The 26083-nt window shown below is 41.6% G+C and overlaps 2 protein-coding genes across 3 annotated transcripts in view; one reads left to right on the top strand and one right to left on the bottom strand.

Annotated features, from left to right (window-relative positions):
* The window catches only part of ormdl2 (ORMDL sphingolipid biosynthesis regulator 2), a 20505-nt gene extending 14776 nt beyond the window's left edge, over nucleotides 1-5729 (bottom strand). Inside the window, exon 1 of the mRNA XM_086123053.1 lies at nucleotides 5387-5729. The gene's annotated coding sequence lies outside the window, so the exon portion shown is untranslated. The remainder of the gene's footprint in view (nucleotides 1-5386) is intronic.
* Nucleotides 714-26083, top strand: hnf4a (hepatocyte nuclear factor 4, alpha). 2 transcript variants are annotated; one of them, XM_086123015.1, is made up of 10 exons: nucleotides 714-1000; nucleotides 14835-15009; nucleotides 15087-15181; nucleotides 18403-18509; nucleotides 18608-18763; nucleotides 20343-20430; nucleotides 20562-20714; nucleotides 21598-21834; nucleotides 22796-22918; nucleotides 25226-26083. In XM_086123015.1, exons 1-10 carry the CDS (start codon nucleotides 925-927, stop codon nucleotides 25366-25368), a joined length of 1353 nt encoding a protein of 450 aa, XP_085979141.1. In that variant the 5' UTR covers nucleotides 714-924; the 3' UTR covers nucleotides 25369-26083. The 2 variants fall into 2 exon arrangements, with proteins under 2 accessions (XP_085979141.1, XP_085979133.1); XM_086123007.1 differs by lacking the exon at nucleotides 714-1000 and adding an exon at nucleotides 12876-13032.

The raw sequence follows: 26083 nt of genomic DNA, 5'->3' as shown, positions 1-26083 counted from the left end.
AAATCATAATACTCACAGTCAGTCATATAATCTTCATCCTCTGTGAAAAATTACTAACATCACTGAAGTCGACTGAGTCATTTAAAGTAGCTGTGAAACTCTTCTGTTCATGTGGCTGTGGGCAGACCAAAAGGAGCAGTTTAATGAATTAAATTGATGCACAAACTGATTATTTTTTTCCATTCTATGGAGTGATGTTGTTATGATATGCCTTTATACAGCACACTACAATACAGTAGACATCCCATACTCGAAATTCGGCACTTGCAGATATATTTATTTTATTTTATTAATATTTTTGAATTTTCAATAGAAAACACGTATTCGCAGCATATCCCATTTTATTCAATATTTTTTAAAGATTAAAAAAAGATTATTTTTAATGTGTCAATTATTCAAGGGTTTTCACTATTTGCAGGCCGGCCCCGTCCGATTTTTAACTGACTTGTTTTAGTGTTGCAATACAAACATCCTACATTTACCTTTGCTGTTCGGTACATGCAAATCATGTACAGAGGTAAAAGTTAAGGAATTTTCTGATGATATTTGGAAACCAAATGGTCTCTCCTGATCCAAATTAACAAAGCAGCCACAATTAGTCCCACGCATGAACGTGAGCTTTCCAAGCATTTGTACAGTCCCGCGAAAGAGGATTAGAAAGTACAATAATCTCATGTTTTGCACAAATTGCATCCAGCCGAGGAGCTCCTCCTCTCAAGTGTGAGTGAAGCAAACGTGTGACCCATCTCTCTTGTGCTCCGCCCGTCCGAGGGGAAGCTTTCATCGGGCCCGCTCATTTTATACTAATAATGCAATTGTCCAATCAAATCTTGCTGTGACAGGTATTAGAGGATTATCATCGAGCACCTCGTGGCCCAGACAAATAACCGCGTCCAGTCTCAGGCTGGGGTCCGGTCTCAACTCATGGGCCTTTGCCCCACGGGCCGGCTGAGCGTCGGGATGTTCGGCCATGATGGGACGCCGCGCTTCTCTGTCTCAGGTAAAGGGCAAGCAGCGGGTGATGGTGGTGGTCCGGGGGATGTTCGGAGGGGCCTCCGGGTTACAACATTAGAACACAACCAGCTGCTGTTTGTGCTTCTGGAAGCTCGGCCGCGTGGAGGGCAACGCTGCTGCAGTAGAAGGCGTAGAATAATGGAAAAGCAGGATCGAAAGAAACATTGTTGCAACTTAAAAAAATCAATTTCTACTAAAATGAGTTGATCATGTTTCAGCCAATGGAACTTGTGGCTGGGTAACGTTTAGCCACACGGTGACAGCAGAGTCTTCATTATCAGTACTATTTGTTACAGTTTGCACACAATATCGACTGCAGTGATGTTGCTGATTCGGACCACCACTGAAATGTGCTCAAACCCTTTACTAAAGTAGAAATATGCCTTGTGAGAAAAAAAAAGACCGTGGTAAAAGTATATGTGCTGATTTCAACTCTTTACTAAAAGAAGCTCAGACTAAAAATGTACCTCTGGTAAAAGTAAAATTACTGATTCAACTCCTTTACTTCAGTAAAAGTAAAAAAAAAAAAAAGTCCAGACTGAAATATACTAAAGTAAAAAGTAAACTCTAAAAATGTACTGATGTACAAAAGGAAACATGAAAATTTAATTTGTGCTAAATATACAATTGGGCGGTCCGGTGGGCCAGTGGTTAGCGCATCGACCTCACAGTGCAAAGGTACCGGGTTCAATTCCAGCTCCGGCCTTCCTGTGTGGAGTTTGCATGTTCTCCCCGGGCCTGTGGGGTTTTTTCTCCTGGCACTCCGGTTTCCTCCCACATTCCAAAAACATGCATAGCAGTTCTGATTGAACACTCCAAATTGTCCCGAGGTGTGAGTGTGAGCGCGGATGGTTGTTCGTCTTGGTGTGTCCTGTGATTGGCTGGCAACTGGTTCAAGGTGTCCCCTGCCTACTGCCCAAAGTCAGGTGGGATAGGCTCTAGCATGCCCTGCAAACCTTGTCAGGATAAAGCGGTTCAGAAAATGGATGGATGGATAACTATAATTTAAAAGAAAAAAATCCATGAAACGTTTCCTGGAAAGTACTCACACTTGTACTTGAACCAGGGATGTTTAAAGGCAAGGGTTAATGGGGCGGGGGCCCCGGGCATCCATCAGAAGGGGGGCATCCACAGACCCTCCACGATGACTATGAGGTCTTGTCAGGAACACACAGCCCACACCTCGCTGAGTGGCGGGTTTTAAAGAACTGAAAGTAGTCATGAGTTGAATTTGCAGCATTAGGAGATTGTACAGTACTTGCTGAAATCAAAAGCGATTAAATCCAAAACATCTTTCCATAATAATCTGGGATGAGGTGTAGACACTCCTGAAACGCTCTCACATACACTACTAACAAGCACTCATGTTTACGACTGAAACAGCACTGATACACCCAACCGAAATTCTGTCTCATGCATTACAACTACCGCAATACTCTCATTCACACGACTAAAACTAGTTTTTTTTCAGGAGTGCATTCAGTATATTACGAGCCTAGTTCAGTGTCAAGTGTTACAAGATTTCATTAGTGTGTAAATTTTAGTAGTGTGGAAGGATTGTTCCGGGAGTCAGTGAGAGATTTTTAGTTGATCTGTACTTTAGAAGTGAGCATGAGAGTTTCAGGAATGCGTGTGAGAGTTTGACCAGTGTGTGAGAGACTTTCAGTCATTGGTGTGTCTGTGTTTCAGCTGTGTGACTGAAAGCGTTTTAGTAGTGTGCATGAGAGGTAATCCTGAATGATGTCTCTCATAATATGCGACATCTTCAACCTCTCCCTGACTGTTTGAAGAGAAGGTGAGCTTGATTTGCTTACCCAGCTGTCCAAGTATGACATTAATACAAATGACTAGTCGTGTAGACGTTCTGCCGGATTCATGGCCACAGATCAGCATTTTGTGTGCATGTTGTGTATAATGTGGCCACAGCATGAGTTTCCGTGTCACGCCTGGAGCCCCGCCGGTTAGCGTAAGTGACTTTTGTGTCCTTTTGGAGCATGTGGCGGTGGAAGCCGTCTGCGGATCGACGGTCCGAAGAATCTCGGCAGGTTCGCCCTGAGACGAGCCGCTGACACAAGAGGACGTGAATCCTCAGCAAAACAGTTAATGATTGAAGGGCCTTATCGCACGCTGTGATTGATTTACGTCTTGCGTGGCTCTCTGTGTTTATTGACGCAATTGTTGACTTATTTGTTGCACGGAGGAGACTTTTTGACGTGATGTGACATGCAGGCATTTTGACAAAGACATGCTAAAGAGCCACCGCCAGGATGAAATGTTACATGTCAGGAGCGAGCCCCCCACCCCCAAAAAAAGCAACAATGTCTCTTCCCAAGTGCCATAATTTTTTTATCAGAGCTTTTTATCGTCTTGTAATATGAACAGCTAAATAGGCCCTTGTGGTTTATGATTAGCCTGAAACCAAATAGATGTCATGAGTAGGAACAATCTGAGCACTCCTCTCAGGTTTGATTTCATGACAAGGTATATTCATAGTTGTCCTTAAAAGTCAAATGACAAGAGGAGATGGGTTATAATGACTATGATAAGACTTCTTCTTGAGGATGTAGCGGAGACGAACCAACTCTCCACATTGTGTGCCAGCAGTCCTCTGAACAGATCATGGTGGACAGAAAACTCAAATTTGCCTGCACATAATAATTGTTTTAATAAATAATTTTCCCATTTATTGTTTTGTCAATTAACTCATTCAGTACCAGCCAATTCTAGACCAAGTCTGAAAAGACGTTTAAAAACGTCTTTGGGAGTGAATGAGTTAATCAATGAATCAGATTTTTTTTAAAAAGCATAAATTAATGAAAATTCAGTTCCTAGTTTGGTCTGTAACACAAGTAAATAGGCAAAAATGTCAAGCATTGTTTTCCAAAATAAAGCAGATGTTTGAGAACATCGAATTTGGATGAAACAAAAAAAAAAATCTAATTTCATGGAACGTGAATCTGAGAATATTTACTGTTGAAAGGCTGAATTTACGAGGATTTGGACACATTTAAATGGTCTTTCAACAATTAATCAAATATCAACATTTTTTAAAAATAATTTGATAATAAGATAGTTGTGGATTAATCGTTGCATCTCTGAGTGTGTCAATCTCAAAACCCGGGGGACCAGGTCCATCTTTTTTTTTTCTATATGGATTTGGATGACACATTTACAGTAAACCCCTGCGATATTGCAGTTCAGTTTTCGCAGTCCATATCTTTCGCAGTTTTATGTTTATTTATTTGTTTATTTATGTAAACAGACAAGGTAATTGTAGGTAAAAATAGAAAAGAAAGTCCAGAAGTGCAAACAACAAATTGTACTATATGATGTACACAATATAAAACATAAAAACAAACAACAACAACAAAAACAACAACGTTTTTTAACGACCTTAAAGAGATTTCTGGTACCGTAAATTTACAACAACAACAAAAAGCGTGCCTTGGATGTATTGGGAGAGGGTATTTCTTTTTTTCACTTATTTGGGGGTCACTGAAACGTAACAGATGCATGTTATAAATGCGAGATTATTTTTAAAAAAACTTAACCCAAAAACATCTTGAACAATATGGTGACAGACCTCCAATAAGCATTTTCCATGAGAAACGGGTTCACGCTCCACATAAAAAAATAATTACAAATATTGAAAAACATTTTTTTGAACAGGTGAATCCATAGGTGATAGACTGTGTGTGTGTGTGTGGGGGGGGGGTGCATTGTATATATTTTAGATTACTAAGTGAAATTGTTTTTTAAAATTCAAATTGACAGTTTTTTCTTCTTTTTTGTGTGTTTTCCCTAGCAGTAGATTTCACTATTGCAAAAACCTGTTTTTGTTTTTGTTTTCTTTAATGCACACAGGTAAAAATGGGTGTCATATGAATTTTTACCCTCACTTTAGATGTCAAAATGCTTTTATGGCTTCTTGTGTTTTTTTATTTTTGTTTTTTTCTGTGGGAGACGTTCCGGATGGCTCTGAGTACTTAAAGTGGCCGCCCCCTGCCACAACGACAATCTGGTGTGCCGTGGAAATGAGATTCACACCCAACTTTAGGTGGACAGCGAGTGTGAAATGTAGTTTTAAGCACCTTTGAGTACTTAATACAATTAATACTTAATTAACTTAAGTTCTTATTCCAGTTTGTTGTGGGGTTGAAGGTCAGACAATACAAATAGCACTCCTAAATGAATCGACAAATTCAGCATAATATGCACCATCGTTTGCAAAATGACAGCAATTGAGTGGCTCGGAAATATGATTTTTTTTTTCCACTCTCCCCCGTTCAGCCGGTGTGGCTTGCATAAGCGTTGTTATTTGCAGATAGTTATCTGTTGACACTGTCGCTGCCCCGACACTCCATGCACTCACCTATCTGCTCCATCTACTGCATGACAGCAGAGCAGCGGCCTCCTTTCTGCTGTAGCCAGCACATTGTCTCCTCTCCTCTCGCTTTGCTCTTATCAACACTCACAAACAAACGGCTCCTGTGCCGCCAGCAGAAGAAAATAAGTCCCAGGTTCCCCGTACTTCCTTTTCCCGGCCGTGGGCTCCTGCTATTTTGGCTGCTCACGTGCGGCCGTCTTGCCTGCTGCCTTTGAGATGGGACGTGTGGGAATGAAAAGCGGTCATTGATGAGAAGCTACAAATAGGCAGCGCTTGCAACTGGAGTTTGCTCACTGGTCGGAGATTCCTATTCAGAATAGATAGACAGGACTTTGTTCACAAACTGGAGTTTGAAGTCTGAAAGGGGAGACTCACGCATGTGTTACATCAGGCCTTGGCGATCCTTTGACTTTTGGCCCCCGGGGCGCGGGTTTGGGTGACTAATTATAAGACAGCGCTTCGTGGCCCGTCGCTCTTCAACATGGCAGCCTCCCACTGCCGTCATACGGCAAAGTACACGACACACGCGCTGCTCATTAGCACTCATTTAGTTCCCAGCACGGGACTCGTGTCCTAAGCCTAGCCAGTCCCCCCAAAAGGTAAAAAGTTTGGATGGCCTCGCTTCAAATGTTATCGGAAAGGTAAAATTGAAAAAAAAAGAAGATGTATTTTATGTAGTCCACCGATATTGCAGATTTTCACGAATTGAGAGTGGTTCTAGAACACATTTCTTGTAGAATTGACACTCTACTGATCCGATCACGTGATTGGCTTTGTCTGAAAAAGATCGGATTTGTTTATTTTCAGAATTTCTAAAGCTCACAAATTGACCCCAAAAAATCTTGCCAAATTGAACAGTGATAGCTTTGTTTTAGTTCCACAAAGTTTTTGTGGGTTTTTGTTGGGGTGGGGGGTGGTCTTTATCAGAACTGTCAGGAACAATGCCACACAAGCAAGCTGTCTATCATCTGTACTTGGCAGTACAGCACTTTGTGGGTGCCTTTGTCCCCGCAAAATAACCTGTGTACTTCTTTAAAGGGATACTAGACTTAACATGGTGAATCTTGTCTTAAAACGTTCACATTTTTGTTGTAATGAATTTGACAATATGATGATTTTTTTACATACATTTCAACGCTTTTAAAAGAATTTACAATCATTTTCTGGGCGCTGTCATATTATCGAAAACATGACCAGATAACTCGGATAGAGACGTTGTGTGTGTGTGTGAAGCAAACACAATTAGTGTAGAGCTTGCCTCCAGTGTCGATCATGATAGGTTCGAAGGCCGCATCGTTTGAAGGCAACATGAGTGACGGTAACATGCCAGCAACACGCCGTGAGGGCCAACTTCAAAATAAAGGCATAACCAATAATAACCCATGACCACCAATGCTTATAAGGCTATTATTCTGAAATTGATCCTTATGGCCCATTAACGTGTTGCCGTAATGCACACTATGAACAAACGTTGGCACTGCCTCTGTCTTGGCGGCCGTCTTTTCATTTTAAATTGCTGAGCTAATAAAAAAATAATTAATGCGTTGTGTGCTGCATAACTGTTAATGTGGCCTTCATTTTGTTCTTGCATCTTTTGAAACATGCATCCGCCACTGTCAACAAATGCCAGAAATACGTTGCTGCTACTACTGTATTGAAAATGATAATCAGACCATCAAAATGACACACTTGAAATGTCATTTCCATGCTTAGCAGCCAATATGGCCCAATTGATTGAAAATGTTGCCATAAAAGTGCATAACCAGGATAGAGGTGTACTGGTATTTTTCAGTTGCTTTTAACAGCAAAACTAATTAACTACTATCAGGCGAGCCATACGTGTTCATTAAGATAGTGTCCCCTTATGAAAAAGGAAAAATGAGCTGAGTTGTGGGTACAGTTTGCTGACACAAGCTGAAAGATACTGCAAAGTAAGCCTCATATCTATGAGTCATTTTCGAATTGTTGGCGTCATGTGAAAAACACGTACAGGTATGTCCAATTGACATTTGTACGTTAATGGCGTGTCCATGTTTGGCACATTCCGTTAGTGTGAGTATTCACTCTTTGAGGACTCACCAATGCTGAGTCGTGATACCTCTACTAATTTTGATAAATTCAGATTCAGATTCAGATTCAGAAAACTTTAGTTATCCCTGTGGGGCAATTAGAGTTGTGCGAGAGCGGCTTATTGTAGAGACAGTCAGAGCAAAGGAAATACAAAGGCTGAACACTTGAGGTCATGAGGTAGTGGTTCCAGCAACAAAACAGTATTGCACATCGTGCAGTATTGCACAGTAAGGACACAGTAAAGACAGTATTGCACAGTGAAAACAGTATTGCACGTCAAAAGTATATGAAAGTAAGTGAAATTTAATTGAACGCAATGACAAAACGCCAGTGGTTAGCGCGTCGACCTCACAGTGCAGAGGTCGTGAGTTCGATTCCGGCTGTGTGGAGTTTGCATGTTGGGATTTCTCCGGGTACTCCGGTTTTCTTCCACATTCCAAAAACATGCATGGCAAAACAAATCGTGAACAAAGACTTTTCTTTCTGACGTGGAGGGTGATTCGCCGATGTGTCAAACTGCTGCAGAACAGGGTCAACTCCTGCTCAGAAGGATTTATGCCATGGCAGATATGTTTTTGCCTTAAGTATCGGTGGCTGATATCAGTAGCCTTCCTTCGATAGGTGGTATCAGATACTAAATCCAAACATGGAATTAGTATCTTCAGAAAACATGTTGTTAAACATGAAACATAAAAAAGCGCAAAAAATATGACTTTAGAATATTACTTTTCAAATGACAACAACTTCCAATAATTTAAATACTCATATCTGTAAAATTGACAGATTTTCAAAATGGGCTCAGGGCTCTGTATATGGGCAGATACTGAAGATCCCTCCACCTTACATTGCCGTGTGCGTGCCACCTTGCACGTGGGTGATTGGACAATGACGACATGGGAGATTTTCAGGCTATCTGAAACCTCGGAACAGTTTGTCAGTTCATGATTAAGAAAGCTATAACCATGCAGATTACATTTTATTGTCCTCTACAGTATATGACTCTTTCTTGAAGAGTTCACAGAAAACTTAGATGGGAGCAGTGATAGAAACATTTTCATGGCAGGCAAGATAAGATTTACTCAGGTGGTGACTCATGTACAGAAAGCTGATTTGGCCTCCACCTAGCCCGCCCCACCCCCTGCTTTGAAATAATCAGCGCACTTCTTGAGCAAATAAGAGCATTGCAGAAGAGCAGATCGAACATGTTGTAAGAGGAGATGACCTCTGTACACACACGCAAAAACAATTTGGCCGTGTTTTTTGTGCGAAGGAATCTATTGACTCAAACTTCCACCACAATCCAGAACATGCTGCTGGGCCACCTTCAAAACTAAAATTTCCCATTCGGATGAGTCATATTTGCATTGACAAGCTTTGTCATCATGACATCTTGATTAACTGTATTAAAAACAAACAAACAAACAAACATAGAATGAGCACTCCAGACCTCTAAAGTTTTTTTTTGAATCCGTAACAAATGAACACATTTGTTACGGATTCAAAAAAAAAAAAGCAATTGATGACTAATGAATAGAAGCTATCCTCCTGTTTTTCTCACTCATGTTTCATTTGTTCTATTTAAGTGGAGATTTTAGTGCCAATAATGCCCTTTGAAATGCCAACTTGGAGAACCCCTCACAGTTTCGGCCAGTACAAGCTTATTGGTGGATTTTTTTTTTTATTTTTTTTACAGAACCTTTCGACCCAATCACAGAAAAGCTTGCACAAGTCTCTGGTGAAATCAAAGGGTCAAAGAGATATGTTGAGAAATAACCACTTTATACTGTTTTACTTTCACTTGAATGTGTTTTTTTTTATTTTTAACCACATCTTCTTTTGACAATATAACATGAAAAAGTTACATGCATAATTTTTTTTTCAAACACAAAAAAACTGCAACCCTTGAGATGAGATTTTCTAAATTCTCGGCGCACTGTACTCCAGTTGTAACTTCACAGGTGAGCTCAGGCTAACGGATCTGGGTAGGCGGGCAGCGCTGTTGTGGGAGTGGTCACATTCGACTTCCATCATGGCCAAAGACACACCTGGCATTCCCTTTAAATGTGGGGCGCGAGTTATGCACTTGACTCTAAACATGGTGGAAGTAAATCAGTGCCGTGAAGTGGGCACTTGGAGACCCACTCCCAATCATTTGTTTGCCCTCTACCCGATAGCTCATCCAAAATAGATTTCAATATTCAAAGTGTTTGCTGCCCATTGTTCATATATTTATGAATAAAATACATCTGGTTAGACCAGCTGTCTAACTTGTGGCAGTCTCAGATGTGATCTCAGCAGGCGTTAGATCTAGCTCAACTTTCAACCACCGAATTGTCACAGGTGCCTCACCAAGACAGTCCTTCTGCTACGCCTGTGATATTAAATCACAAAATGTGATTGAATATTCTTAAATTCTGGTGTGCGCTCAGTCCGCAGTTGAGTTGCTTTTTTTGAAATCCTTTGCGATTGCTTCTTGCTGTAATATTCAAGTGTCCCCAACTACCGGAGACAAAGTCCTTGTATGTTTTTACATACTTGGACAAGAAAGACGATTCTGATTTTCGTGTTGTTCCGGCATGCGTTTATTTTAGCTTAGCATTTGTTTTGCTCTATTTTCCCCTACCTGCTGTCAGGTCGACAATGCTCATGACATTCTGTTCTTCATGGAACAGCTCATGGAGGTTGAATGAATAAATACATAAATGAATACATAAATAAATAATAAATAAACCATTCAAAGAGGCAAAAACGAATTCTGTTGAAGGTTTATTTTGTCATGCTTTTTTTTTTAATACGTTTTTTTTTTTGGGTAAATCTCCAAATCACAGCAAAGCGGCGGGATGTTGGAACTTCAAGATAACGCGGTAATCCTTTATTTATTAATTTTTAATTTAGGGTGGAGATTCACGTGAGTTAATCAATGCCATGAGCCTTGTGGCATTCTGTAGGACTTAATCACCTCAGTTTATGATTGGATTAACAGGTTGCAGAGGTGGTGGGGTGGGGGGCGTGGTGTTAGGTTTGTCAAAATCCACTCATTGAGCACATCATCTCACAGTGACTGTGTTTACTGTTTAGGGTTATGGGCTCAAGAAAAATACTTTTACGAGGTCTCAATGCAATGGAGTGCACAGTTAACAAGTTCAAGCCTACCTGGAGGTTTACTGCTCGCTGAACTCCAGATTGTTGACCTGCTGCTGTGTACTGGCACTTTCTCTTCAAATACAACACCGCTGTTTGCTGTGTCACATGCGCCACGAGGCCACAGTGTACAAAAAAAAAAGAAAAAAAACAGGCTTAATTCTCTAACATCAGTAGATTGACGGGACAACAAAGTAATTCATTACAGGAACCACAGGGCAAACATATGTCAATGAAAATTTATTTTCATTAGGATTCGAGGATATTGAATTAAAGGTCCGCTTCCTATATCCACGTCATACGGAAAAATCAAAATGCCGTTTCGGCAGTAACAAACGACACTATTTAAAAAAGATATAAAATAGAAGATATGTACACAAAGACAAATTTAGCTCTGTCACACTGAAGTACTTTTGTATTCCATAACTGACATAGGGATATACAGTATATATATACTGATATATTATGTTGTTACGTTGCAAGAGGAAACCTTTGCCAAGTGTTTTCCAGTTAATGAATGACTAGCAGGAGATTGATTGTTTATGCATATGTTGACAGCAAGGCTGTTAGAAAGCCCCCTGCTCCCCCAAATCTAATCATAATGATGACCATCATAAGAAAATAATATACTTTTGCAGGTCTTTTCTCAGCGTGTCACAAACACATTTTGGACAACGGAATACAAAATGAAAACAGTTTTAATAACTTTTTGGTATTCTCGCACAAATGGGTTCCACATTTCCTTGGAAGAAGTGCAAGATGTATTCATTTTCTCAATGCGTGTCTGACAAATCGATTGGCTTTGAATTTCTTTTCAGTAAGTAAACATTTTATGGAGTGATCTTGCGCTTACATTGCACAGTGATATGTAAATTAATACGGTTCAAAACAGTTTCCCTTCCAGAAATTGTCTGTTTTGTTTGTTTGTTTGTTTTTCCTGTAAGGCCAAAGTTGTTTTGTGTCCAGTTTGAATTTGTGAAAATGACGTTTGTTCTGCAGTGGTGAATAGAACAAACTAGAATAGGTTGTGAGTTTAATGCCACAGTCAGTTGCAGAAGAATGAAAAGCAATTTTGCAGCTAAACTGCATATTCAAGCACACCAAAGGATATGGTAGCAGCTTGAAAGTATCACTTGAGTTACCACAATTTCAACAATACTGTTTGTGTTGCTCACAAAGCTGAGCGTCTCAGGCGACTCCAGTTTAAATTTAAAAATTGGAAACAACTTGACTACAACCACCAGTAAATGATATCAATGTCCCTTTTTAAATCTGAGATCGGCAAAGTTTGCGAGTCCCCAGGGGGAAACTGCTGCATTTTATGCAACCACCCTTCATTCCGCTGTTCATTATGAAAGAACGGAAAACAGGCAGAATCAAACTTTGTTTTCCTGAATAAAGGAGAGAGTGTCTTCTTTCTTTTAGTTTGTCTGGAATCATTGACCACAATATCTGTCTGACCTGAAAATGTCATAATGCTCTAAAATGGCTGGCAGTGAATGAGTTTTAACCTGGAGTAAAACAATCGGATGTCTGGACCACCAAAAACCATCTTAAAATTTTCATTTTTTTGTTTTATTCTCATTCGCAGAACTTGCAAAGAATGATGAACTCACTGGTCTTGATTGACTGAGACAGGCGTTCTTGGCTTGAGTTACTCATTTAAACTTTTTTTTTGGAGGGGGGGGGGGTGAAGGGGGGTTGTTTTGTGCTGACCAATAACAATCCTCTTGTGCATCATTTCATCAACAACAAAGTTTTAGGCTGTTTCATTATGCGGGCATTAGCTCCGATTTAGCAGCAAAGTAGCTGTGGAATATGTTGGGCTGGTGTGACCGCCCCTCAGTCCCCCTTTGGTTGATGCTGGACGTGCATGCGCGCATGTGACACAAGCATGGGGCCAGGTTATAAAAATGATGTACAAAGCCAGTCACCCCTCACGGGGGAATTGTTGAACCATTGCTGATGACAAGAGGATGGAAGATATCAAAGTCGTGCTATCTCCTCAGAAAGAGAGAGAGCGAGAAAACAGAGATTCACCATTGAAGAGCTTAGTTAACCATCAACCAGCGACAGGCACCCCGCCTCTTGGCTGGTTAGCGGCACGAGGGAAGGAGGCCAGCTCATGTCAGTCTCATGTCAAGTTTGGGAGCTACCCCACGTCTGGGTGGAGCTAGTCAGCCAAAAGAGGGAGGGGGTGGCTGGAGGTGTCAGGGGAGGGGGGGGGGGGGGTGAGAAGAAGAAGGAGCAGGGTGGTGTGGGGGGGCACATTAGCTTCTGGGACGAGTCTTTCCATCACACCGTCAGGTAGTGGACAATCGCTTTGGCAGACATGGACATGGCAGACTACAGCGAGGCCCTGGACCCAGCGTACACCACGCTGGAGTTCGAGAACATGCATGTACTGGCCATGGGCGCAGGTGAGCGGAACCTTTGCAACTTTTGACGAGATCCTCGATGGTCATCTGCCTGAATTTAGCGGCTACACAGATGCTGTTGGCTTGATTTCACCAACTTGAGTGAGTTAGAGCAGCGTGGCCGTTCCTGTTAAATGCTCAATTACACAAGTCCATAATCATGACTTTTTTACCCCACCGCCACCCCCTTGCTTTTGACATCTTAAGTGCTTCCATCTTATTCAAACGTGCACTCTCCCATAACTCCTGACTGCGATCCTGACTGTGAAGAAGCTGAAAATCTTTTCCCAGGAGTTCTTTTTCATGCCAGGACTGCTCGCAAGCTTCATTCAATAGACGTGTCACGGTATACTGTGATTGATTGAGCCACTCGGGAGATTGCAGGAAGACTGTCGCCACTGATCAGATTGAACCCAACCTACATTCATGATGCTCTGTAGACCTGCAGTGGAAAGTAACCAAGTACAAATACCTCATTACAGTAGATATTTATCAGGTATCTGTACGTCACTTTAGTGTATATTTCCGAGAACTTTTTACTTTGACCCTCAACTTTTGAAAACACATACCTGTATGTCAACATGGCCACGACTGAAACGCAACATAACAAAAAGACATGAATACTGAGCAGTAGCATCAAGCAATTTTACAATCTTGATTGATTGAGGTCTTCGGGTCCCCTGAGGTGGAACATGGAGGCAACAACATGGAGGAGCATTAATCAAGAACAAATTCAGTGAAGCAGGATATTCCCCGTCTGCTTGAAGAGAACTTTTTGATGTCTGCTACTAGAACGATTCATTGCAAATGCGTATATGTCGTGTGCTAGCTTAAAAAGCACCAGCTTCTAGTGTTCACACTTTGTCCCTCTGATCTGAAAAAACTATGTACAAGAATTATTTTGCGGGTCGTTATTAAGCTTGCATTTTTGTTAGTTAATTCACAAATGTGAGCAAATGTGATAAAAGTCAAAGCACAGCTAGCTAGCTCTTAACTGACAACATGCAGCATTTAATGTGTTTTTTCCCCCCACAAGTATCAGTAGTTTTACTGAAGTAGAGTGTGAGTGGCGCGGCGAGTTATCAAAAGTAGTCTTCACTGCTTCACTTTCGCTTTGAATTTCTTTAAATTGAAACAGTATCTGTACGTCGACTTAATTACAGAGGGTGAATACTTTTGCCGCCTCTGCTGTTGACTCACAGACTCTTGTCGTGTGAGCTATTCAAGGAGGGGAAACGATCACCGGGGTTTCTCCTGATCAGATCTATGAGCACTGTCTTTGCTGATGTCATTCACACCGAGGCTTGCAAAATTCCAACAATTTTCGAAGTAGAAAAGTTCATGGGAATTACGGGGCATTTATGGGAACAAAGGAGGAATTTTGAAAAATTGAAGTTTGAAACACTAATAGGAAATTTAATGCACTTGAAAGACTATTTGAGAAAAGCCTGACTAAGGCAAGCACTGAAGTGGGGGAAAATTTTGGAGCAATGAAGGTCCTGTAATGCTCTCGTACTGTATGTGGGAGAGAACAGCTGTCTATTTTGCATGGATGTCTGCTTATGACCACCCGATATACACTGCACTCATGAAATTTCACCTGAACTTCCAGTTCATTCCCGCACCATTCCAAAGTTTCCAATTTGGAATATGTCCAAAACGCCCCTCCTTGATTTCCTTTGATGAGTTATGGGAAACATTTGGGAAACAGACTGGAAACCGTTCAGGCCTTTGCAAGCCTCTTGACACCTCCTGCTATGAAGCCAATCTGTGTGAACTTGAGCGCGGTCCCGTGTTTTCCTCAGATTCCTCGCCGGCTGAGAACACCAACATGAGCGCCACGGGCCACCTGACGGCGGGCAGCTTGTGCGCCATCTGTGGGGACAGAGCCACGGGCAAGCACTACGGTGCGTCCAGCTGCGACGGCTGCAAAGGCTTCTTTCGACGCAGTGTCCGCAAAAACCACATGTACTCGTGCAGGTGGGATTCCAAGAGGGAAGAATACGTGTTGGGTGTCTTTCGTGACTGAATGACAACTCAAAACGTATCGTGTGCAGGTTCAACAGACAATGTATCGTGGACAAAGACAAGAGAAATCAATGCAGATACTGCAGACTGAAGAAATGCTTCAGGGCTGGCATGAAGAAAGAAGGTACGAGAGTCAAGACTGAATGTCAACGTACGCTTCCCTCACTCAAGTGACAGCACTCGACCCGGGTGTGTCGCAACACCCAAAGAGGAGTTGTTTGTTAATGATCACTTCGCGGGGCGATGAAGTCTCTGAGTGGCTTATGCTGAGCAAACACCTCCGAGCAATAATAGCCATATACTGATAAACATGATAGCCTTGGAAGTCTTATTTTTCTTTGGAAACGACTCAGTGGGCCTCTCTTTGAGGGGCAGAAGGTTTGAGTTTTACTGTGTTTGTGGCAGTGGGGACTTAATACCGCCGTGAGCTGATCGCAATTACAGAAATCATCAATGTTATGAAAAAACTAACAAAAAACCCCAAACAAAAGCAAGAAAACAGCACGTAACTGCGCACTTACATCATCAGAGGGCGTTCATAATCAATATTTATCAAAAATATGATCAAAACACTAAACAATTACATAAAATACATCACAACCACCAGATGTGATGATCATGCTTGCGGGGCAAATTTAAATTCTAAACGGTTAAACAAACAGTTGAGGTTATTTGGGCCAGCCTGACTGATTCAGATTAAACATGGCTGAAATATGACTGCACAAAAATGAAAAATAAATGAATCAAACACGCACGTGCTGGTGCACGCAAGTGTGGCACCGCCAATGTGGGGTAAAATATTTTAACTGTCAAATATGTTTGACCGTACTTGCGAATATGTTCAAATATATTTGCAAGTACTTGCAAGCTAAATGCTGCAAACACAGCATTTTTTGGAAGGTTTTTCTTTTTTAAGCATTTGACCTACACAATACTGATACGTTCAAAAATGAAGGCAGTAAACATTGTTAATTCATCATTTTATGATTTTATTATATGACTTGCAAATCATGAACACACACAAACTATAAAACATTTGACCAATATGTTCAAAAATGAATTAAGTAACAATGTTTATTTTGTTTATTTCTACAGTGCATGATTTAGATTTGGCTTTTTTTTCCCCATAGCACCATGGGGTATTGACTTGCGCATCATGGACAAAAAAAGCATTTAGCATTTGGCCTGCATCATACCGGTACATTCACAAATTAAGTAAACATCGTTTAGTCTTTATTTTATGCATTTTGTTATGTCTGCCGTGCATGATTTAAGTTTGGTATTTTTACGAGAATGCCACAGGGTAGGGCGGCCCGGTGGTCGAGTGGTTAGCGCGTCGACCTCAGTGCAGAGGTGCAGGGTTCCATTCCGGCTCCGGCCTCCCTGTGGGGAGTTTGCATGTTGTCCTTTGGCCTGCGTGGGTTTTCTGCGGGTACTCCGGTTTCCTCCCACATTCCAAAAACATGCATGGCAGGCTAATTGTACACTCTAAATTGTCCACAGGTATGTGTGAGCGCAGATGGTTGTTCATCTCCGTGTGCCCTGTGATTGGCTGGCAACCGGTTCAGGGTGTCCCCCGCCGACTGCCAGAAGACAACTGGGATAGGCTCCAGCTCCCCCCGCGACCCTTGTGAGGATAAGGCGGATCAGAAAATGGATGGATAATTATTTTAATCCTCACAAGGGTCATCGGTTTCGCCCATCCCAGCTGACTACTCTCTAGACTGGTTGACAGTCAGTTGCAGGGCATTAATTGATGATTGAGGGAAAAAAAAGATTTATTTTCATCCATCCATCCAATTTCTGAACCGCTTTATCCTCACAACGGTCGCGGGGGGTGCTAGAGCCGATCCCTGCTGTCTACGGGCAGTAGGCAGGGTTGCTAGCCGGTTGCCAGCCAATCGCAGGGCACACAGAGACGAAGCACCATCCACACTCACACTCACACCTAGGGACAATTTAGAGCGTTCAATCAGCCTGCCGTGCATGTTTTTGGAATGTGGGAGGAAACCGGAGTACCCGGAGAAAACCCACGCGGACACGGGGAGAACATGTAAACTCCACACAGGGAGGCCGGAGCTGGAATCGAACCCGGTACCTCTGCACTGTGAGGTCGACGCGCTAACCACTGGATCACCGGGCCACCCAAGATTGATTTTTTCCTTTTTAATTTTCATCCCCCAATTCAAAAGCAGGACATTTCAAAATGATAATGCGGAAAATGCATGAACAGAGATTAATTCTGATTTAGTTGCCTGTTTTGTTCCAAACATCTGTCAAAAACTATTGCCCTAACTATTGATCTTTTTTTTTTTTCAAAAAAACAGCAGATGTTTACAAACGCCTTTTTTGTTTCATCACAAAGGTTACATCAATTTGTTTGCAAGAACAACAGAAATCTGTGAATATTTACTGTAGAGTGGCTGAAATTGCAATAAGTCAATTCATCTGATTAATCGCTTCTCAAAATAAGTGTTGATGAGGTTGATAATGTTGATTGATTCATTCATTGTTGCACCTCTAACAAATAAAACATATTTTGGTCTTTTTTGGGGGCGACTAGATCGGATTTATTGCATTTCCATTCATTTTGAGCATGACGTCTCTGATCCACTGGTTAAAGGACACTTTGATTCTCTCCTCTTTCATCTCAAACTGCTTCAAATAACAAAGCGTGTGACGGAAAAGTGGTTAGGACTGCACGACTGTCCGTGTTTTATGTTATGTGTTGTGTGTATTATTTTACTTTATGTTGACTGTTTTGTTAAGCGCTTTGTTATAGCTGCCGCTGTCGTGAAAGCGCTATATAAATCAGCATGTATTGTATTGTATTGTATTGTATTTCACTGGGGAAAGATTATTTGAGAACCATCTCAGAATCAGAATCAGAATCATCATTATTGGCCAAGTATGTAGAACACACAAGGAATTTGTCTCCGGTAGTACACGCTGCACTAGTATCATCATAAACAAGGACATGACAAATTAGTATGGAAGGACATTCTGTAATGTAAGTGTACCGTTGTGCGGTGGTACCACCCAATGACGGCTGTGAGTCAATGTGCAAAGTATCAAGCAAAGCTAATTTGATCAGTGGTAGAATACAATACTATAACAGTTGTGCAATTGGTGCACCATTTTAAAGTGACCAGTAGCAGTATTTGTGGTTCAACAAGTGTGCAATTGTGCAGATGTACTTGAGCGCTTCAAAGTGTCTGGTGCTGTGGAATATAGATCCGTTGTAAACGTAGATCAGTGCGTCTTATGGCGTTTTGCCCAGCAGAGAAGGCCTAACTGTTTTATGGCACCTTTCAGCACGTATGTGATGCAGATGAATGTGTGTAGCTGTGCAGAATGAAAGAGACAGAATCAGCACCAGAAGATCCAGCTACGAAGACAGCAGTTTACCCTCCATCAATGCACTCATCCAAGCAGACGTGCTGTCAAGACAGGTACAGGCCTTCTTCTACAAGCCCCCCCCCCACCACCACCACCACCATCAATGACCGTGAATGTCCTATAACATGCTGACTTGACCCGACCCGTTCAGATCAGCTCCCCCGCGCCCATCCTGAACGGCGACATCCGCACCAAAAAGATCGCCACCATCACGGATGTTTGCGAGTCCATGAAACAGCAGCTGCTGGTGCTGGTGGAGTGGGCCAAGTACATCCCGGCCTTCTGTGACCTGCCCCTGGATGACCAGGTAAGACTCAGACACAGTGTACATAGTTGTATAGACACTCTGGTCACTCATCAACCAGCCTACTGCAGGGACAACATCCATCTACAAGACACACGTCCACCCAAATAAGTTCTCTCCAAACATGCGCTGAAAGAAATCAGGCTAAATGATTAAAACCTGCAATGAGGAGGTGGAGGGTTTTCTCATCATCCGTAAGCACACACGCTCCATGCAGAGTGGTTAATGTATTTGAATCCTCAGTTACAATATGATGAGCTGGTTTGAAAGTTATATCCCTCCTTGGGGAAAAAGTTCGGAATCATTAACAGTGTGATCACCAGCTCTTGGTCACTCATTTGCTGATGTTGTATTTGGAAGGGATTTGTTTTCCTCGCAGCCTCCAACGGACAGATCTACAGACCGCCAAAAATAGCATGGGAAATTTTGTATTTGATTAATTGTAGCCACAGTGTATACACAACATGCATACAGAATACTAATTTGTGGCCCCAAACTCGGTATAATGTGTAGACAAAATATAAATGAATGATATCGTTATTCCAGGGCTGCTGCCTAATGCCTGGATCAGACTAATATACAAATTTGGTCTCTCATGATGGCACTCTCTTGGGCTCGTGTCATCAAATCTCGTTCTGAACACTATCACCTTATATTCCGATCATTGGGCTAATCTTGTCAAATCAAGGTGCAGGGGAAAAGGAAAAACACGTCAGCACTACTGGATGTCACCGCTGCTATAGTGGCAACAACAACCATGTTGACAACGCTGACCTGGACGATCGTTTGCGACAGCAAATTGTGCCAAAAATGGGGCTACAATGTTGTACCCTGATAACAAATCAAAAACACTGTCTCTCGAAACGGTGCTTCGGAAAGGCAAGTTTCCTAACCTTTATGGTACATTTCCTTAACCTATGAGGAAACAGTCAGCAAGTCTTGAAATGGTGTTTTGATTTGAACATGGGAAAAGGCTCACTGTTAAAAAAAACGGACTTTTCCTAACTGACGTCATTACGTGATGGCCAGTATTCCTGAAAGAAGTCTCCAGTGCTGAACTGTGGTCAACTTCGGTGTTGGCCTGTTGCTTTTAATATTGCTGCCATAAAGGATGATGGGTAACATCCTTTCATCAAGGTTGGTTAGGAATAATCTCTGCCCAAGGTGGTTTAAATGTTGCATCGCGGCACCTTTCTGAAGCATTATTAGAATTCAAACCCCCTTTCCACCAAGTACTTCCTGTTCATCTTGCGTCCATATTAAATGAACGTTCCCACACAAAAAACAGAATCCAAAGACATGTAGAGGACATTGCACATTGTAGTTTATAGGTATGCGACATTTGCTTACCCTGACATCCAATTTATTAACGGGAATAATACTGAGCCAACAAATTTGTATTTTATGCAACTATCATACTTACCTAATTTCTGTCCACAACTAGCATTTTGTCCACCCGTTATATCTAGATTTCATCCGCAATTGCATTTCATTCTTTTCCCCTATGTCATGTCTGGGGCTCCATATAAAACAATATATATATATTTTTAAACATGATTTCAAAAGAACATCATTATTTCAGGTGGCATTGCTTCGAGCTCATGCCGGAGAACATTTGTTGCTCGGTGCTGCAAAGAGGTCCATGCTCTACAAAGATATCCTCCTATTAGGTAAAACCAGCACCTCAATGACATACATTTTCTCTGTTATGCTTCTTGTTAGAGTCCAGTGGTGTGATCAAAATGATCTCACAAGACTCTTGCGGTTGTGGTGGTCATAGTAAGTGTTGAGTGTGTTGCAGGAAATGATCACATCATTCCCAGGAACTGTCCAGAGCTGGAGGTGGGCCGGGTTGCTGTGAGGATCCTGGATGAGCTGGTGCTTCCCTTCCAGGAGCTTCAAATAGATGATAACGAATATGCCTGCTTAAAGGCCATTGTTTTCTTTGATCCAGGTACTATTGAGCTTTGCAGTCATTCATGTTTGTAAACACTCGTCGCTACGGTACTTCAAGCGTCAGAAAGCGAGAGAAGCATCATGGCAAGTGTGCTTGCACTTAAACGTCCATTTCACTGTCAAAAGAGCAATAGGCAGAGGAATAGAAAAGTCAGTTCATTAACCAATCCTTCAGTGATGATGTTCAGAACTTCAGAGGTTTGTTTATAAATGCATGACACAAGTTTGAAAATACAGGTAATTGCTGAAACTGGGCCAAGTCAAAGAACTATGCTGTACACTATTGTGGAGATTTAGTCTTACACCATTTCAGTTTCCTTGACTTTCTTGAGAATGGCCAAAACGGGACCCAGTGATGCACTTGGCCCCGCCACGAGAACCAACAGCCCTGCCAGCTTTCCACTCCACAGCTACCTTCCCACACAAGAATTTGAGCCCCTTCCTTCACATCAGCGGGTATCCCGCGTAATTAGGAGCTGCAGTTAGCTAGCTAGCTATGCATACGCCCTGAAAACGCACCTTCCCTGCAGAGAGACTGCTGGCATAGGCGTTTTAGAGTGCCTCGTTGTCGGCTGCGAGTGGATGCATGTCACCAATAGAAAGGCAGAAGACTTGAAGTACAATGTTTTTGAGGCGTGTTTTGTTAATATCAGACCGATGAGTGTGATGTCCTTCTCTTCCAAATGTCAGTTTGATAGTTATGGGTCCGATAGCGTGCATCCCTCCATGGAAGGCTTTGTTTACCATGAGAATGCTTGAACTTTTGCCATCTGACAGAAATATGTGATCACATTTTGAAAATGTATACAGCTGTGGCAATAAGAAGACTGTTTAGTTGTGACAAATTCCCTGGTAAATACATGGCTTGTGTTTGCCCACAGATGCAAAAGGTCTGAGTGACCCTGGAAAGATCAAACGGATGCGATACCAAGTCCAGGTCAGCTTGGAGGACTACATCAACGACCGGCAATATGACTCCCGTGGACGTTTCGGGGAGCTGCTACTCTTGCTGCCGACCCTGCAGAGCATCACCTGGCAGATGATTGAACAAATCCAGTTCGTCAAACTGTTTGGCATGGCCAAGATTGACAATCTTCTCCAGGAGATGCTTCTCGGAGGTGAGTTAATAGTGGTTGAAGTGGACTTTACTCTGATCTGGTCGAATGGATCGAAATCAGTCAATATTTTGCATTTCATACAAAATCGGTGATTGACTCTCATGCCATAATTCATGCTATCTATCTTTGAGGTCAATGATCGCATCGGCGAAATAAGACATTTTCGCAGACAAATTCATTCATGCGGGTTGTTTTTTTTTTTTGTGGTGCATGTGAACTTAAAAGCTAATCTATTTTTAGCCTTGTCTTGTATCATCAGAGCGGAATAGCATTCGTGCAGATTTTCTTTTTGACAGGTTAAAAGTCTGAAAACCATTTTATTTACATAAAAAGAACTAGTTACAATCTGCGTGTTATTTATATAAAGTTAACATCTCTTTAATTAAAATAGCTTTCTTCACTCAGCGTAAATTACATGAACCTCCAGTCAGGCACATTCAGGCAATCACAGCTGCAAACAGCAGGCAGACGTGTTTGAACAAACATGGAAATAGCTGCATTGTTGACAGATGCACAAAACCTTTGCTTAGCCAGAATACGAGATACACGGGGCTCCTCCTTCGTGAGTCAGATGTTTGGTCTCGTCTGACCAGAAAATGGCCTCTCGGTGCAACGGCCACATAAAATCCACTTCACTGTGGACAGTAACACTTGTTGGTAAAACCTGGTACTGTACTTCCTAGTTTGCTCCGGAACATCCAAACCAATTGGTTTTCATTTCACAGTTTGGGTTTCCTCGACTTGTGTAAATCTACAATTCTCCTTATTAGATCTTCACCGAGTTGCTTGGACACATTTAAATTACGTTCCTGGCAGTCATGGCAGCCTTTTTTCAAGCCACCGTGGACAGAACAGGCTGCTAATACTGAACGTTGTGTTCTACTATTCATTGAGTTGACATGTTTAGGAGCATTCTATCGCAATTGGTGCCATTTACGATGTGTGCGCTTTTGTCTTCCAGGCTCTGCCAATGAAGCGCCTCATGCACCTCATTCACTTCATCCACACTTGGTTCAAGAGCACCTCAGCAGCAACGTCATCGTGGCCAGCAACATGCCGACGCCCATCCATAATGGACAAATTTGTACGTACCCCAAAAACTAACTCACTAAATAAATAAATAACAATGGCAACAAGATTTCCTCAAAATTACAGTGTTTGAAAATGGCAAATTTGGTTGGATGGACCCCTTCTGCCTCAGTACAATGCAGCAAGAATTTTAAAAAATTAGATGATGGGTTCTGGAGAAATCGAGTTTTTTTTTTTTTTGAGTGGGTGTCAAAAAAAAGGTTGCAGTTTTGGAGAATGTTTTTGTGTGATATAGTCAATACAAAATTGATTTTAAAAAAGGCCTTTGATTGAAACAATCTACAACTTGATTGTTCCTCAACATATCTTTTTGAACATTTTTTGTCCATTGCTACTAAGGGAAGCCCTTCTCCAAAGCTTCTGTGAAAAATATCTCCCATTAAGCCCGTACGGGCAGAAGTTTCTCGGGGTCTCCAAGCTGATGGGTCAAAATTACGATGATGTTTCAAATGGTGCCACTCACATAATTTGACACAAACAGCACAAATGGAATAATTATTTGAGAGGAGACGAGTGTGGACAGTAGAAGATGTGTACGTTGGTCATCAATTGATTTTTGTTTTTTTTCTGTTCCATGCCAAATCACGGAACAAAAGACAATTTTAACCAAGCAGATTTTGATTTTAATGAAACTTAGTGTATTGTTGATAGTGATTAGACAACACTAAATGCGCCCCGCCGAATTTGGAAATTTTCTGCAAAAAAGGACCTGGCTGCCTTTCTTAGAACCCTGATATCTCAGGAACTTGTGGCCCAATCGTCACAAAACAGATATTTGTGCAAAGGGAGTTCAACAAGTATTCCAAATATGCATTTAGAAGATTGGTGCATATTTAACAACTTGACCTTTTGACCTATAGTCTGACCCTGAAATTGACCTTGTGGATCGTGTGACCTAAACAACATTTTCATCTCACACGCTCTCTAAATCATATACAAGTTTCAGAAATTGATTTTGTTTTGTTTATTAACAATAAGGAGTCAAATTATCCATATCCTCAGACTTTAAATGAATATTCAACTTTCAATGAATATTCAATTAATATCTTGTCACATGAGGAGCAGAATTTAGACCCAGAAGAAGATAGGATACGGAAGTAGAAAAGTAAAAGTCTTTATATACAAAAATACAAAGTAACAACAGAAAGCCGGGCTGGATGCAGAACACAAAAATACTCAGTAACGGAGCAGCATTGGATGCAGCGGTATGGAAGAAAGCTTGCCGGGTCCATATGCGGAGTTGCCGCTGGCTAGCTTGCACCCTCTTCAGTAGCTTGCACGCTTCCTTTCCGCTGTCTGTCTCTCGCAGGGTATTTTGATGCAAACGTAGCATGGTGCGTGTCAAAGTGCCGCTTTACATTCGACCGTTTCATCAATGGTATTTTGTCATTGGAAGTCAGACACACCGCAGAACCTGTTCTCTCCACAAAGGCGAATGCATCGGTCCATTCGTCTTGAGGTCAACCATAGTCCTAATCTTTTTTTCTTTTCGCCACCTTATTCGTTTAGGATTAGCTTTGAGCTAATGACCGAGCGGGCTGATTCAAAAGGGGGCGTTTATCTGTTTCCGCAGCAACGGCCAACGTAGGCCAGTATTATCCAATCAAAATTGCTCCTGGAGCCAACTGCAGCCCTTAACAGGAAACGAGTAGTAAAAAATCAATGGATGGATTAAACAAGCAAGAATATTTTGTTTTATCTGCGAGCCAGATGCAATCATCAAAAGAGCCACATATGGCTTGTGAGCCATAGGTTCCTGACCCCTGCTGTAGAGACATTTGAAGTGTTCATTCTGGGGGTTTTTTTGTTTTTGTTTTTTGAAAATTCCACAAGGATGGCAGTCAGTTGCTACGTTGCGAATTTGAGCAAATAAGATAGTTTGACGGTTCTCTGACAGCTGGATTTCGATTGACCTGAATGTGCTGCAGTTGAATGCATTTCAAGTTTTTCCCTCCCAACTCCCTCTGCAGCCTCGTCATGTTTTTAGCTAAAAGGGCTTGGCAGAATAATCCTTTAAATTCTTCATGCAAACTAATCTGGCTTACTTTGTCAAAGAAAACTTCTGTTATTCTTTCTTAACATGTTTAATGCGCTGAGAAATTTCACAAAAGTGCTTGTTCTTGATCTGAAAATAGCATTGTCTTGCGACATGTTCTACCGCATAGGGAGCAATTATATAAAATAATACATTCGAAATATATATTATAAATAGTATAATACTGTTTAGAATTTTATGCTGTGGGTCCTCTCTTCCTCGTTCTCTTTCTAACTGGCTCCTGTTGCTTTGTGTCCTGCTCTGCAGCCACTCCGGACACCCCGATACCATCTCCGCCGACAGCGTCCAGCTCAGAACATTACAAAATAGCTCAAGGAGTCATAGCCACTGTCCCCAAGCAGCCAACCTCCATCCCTCAGCCGACCATTACCAAGCAAGAGGCCATCTAATGACCCTTATTTGAATGTTTGGGTCTATTTTTTTCTTCTACTTTTCCAAATAAACAGCTTTGAAGCTGTCCAGTTGACAGAAACATAAAGTAGCGAAATGCCTTGAAAGTAATGATTCTATTTTGAGTCTACAACTTAAACAACGGTTTAATACCAGAAAAAAAAAGAATGCAGTTGTTGGGTATGGTTGGCATTTCAAACTTTGTTTAGTTGTGTAAATACTTTCTCAATGACCAATGTGGCTTTCTTTTTGCATGTCCTCAGTGTGTGGCGGAAAAGCTCAAGGTCGACATGGCAATGGGACCATGTCAGTATTTTATGAATGTTACAGGGCTTTGCATTCTGTTTTGTGTTTTTATATTTCAAGTTCTCCTGTGATTTAAAAAAAAATCTCTGTCACAAAGGCATTTCATCCAACCTCAAAAAACTACGAGATTGCTTATCACACTGGCCAGACGAAAACATGTGTTTGATTTACTGCAATGAAATGGTGTGTTCAAAACTACTCATTGATAAGTAGGCCCACTGATTAGGTTTTCCAGTTTTATTATAAATGTGTATATTTTGTGTCAAACCCGACCCGCTCATGTAATGTTTGAAACGATAATAAAGCCAAGTGTGCCTTGTAACCTGTACTGCCTTAAAACGAAGCAAATGTTTGCCGTACAATGTGAAGATAAACGAATAAATCAACGTCTATTTTTACATTGCACAA

Source organism: Hippocampus guttulatus, chromosome 1, assembly GCF_054856545.1.
Source record: "Hippocampus guttulatus isolate MCC_2025c chromosome 1, RoL_Hgut_1.0, whole genome shotgun sequence".
NCBI classification, from domain to species: Eukaryota; Metazoa; Chordata; class Actinopteri; order Syngnathiformes; family Syngnathidae; genus Hippocampus; species Hippocampus guttulatus.
This window is presented reverse-complemented; position numbering and strand designations above follow the sequence as displayed.

Excerpts from the sequence above, each read along its gene's own strand:
- hnf4a (XM_086123007.1), top strand. The coding sequence starts at position 12,945 with ATGGACATGGCAGACTACAGCGAGGCCCTGGACCCAGCGTACACCACG. Across the intron at positions 20,431-20,561 it reads CAAAGATATCCTCCTATTAG|GAAATGATCACATCATTCCC; the intron begins GTAAAACCAGCA and ends AGTGTGTTGCAG. Across the intron at positions 22,919-25,225 it reads CATCCATAATGGACAAATTT|CCACTCCGGACACCCCGATA; the intron begins GTACGTACCCCA and ends CCTGCTCTGCAG.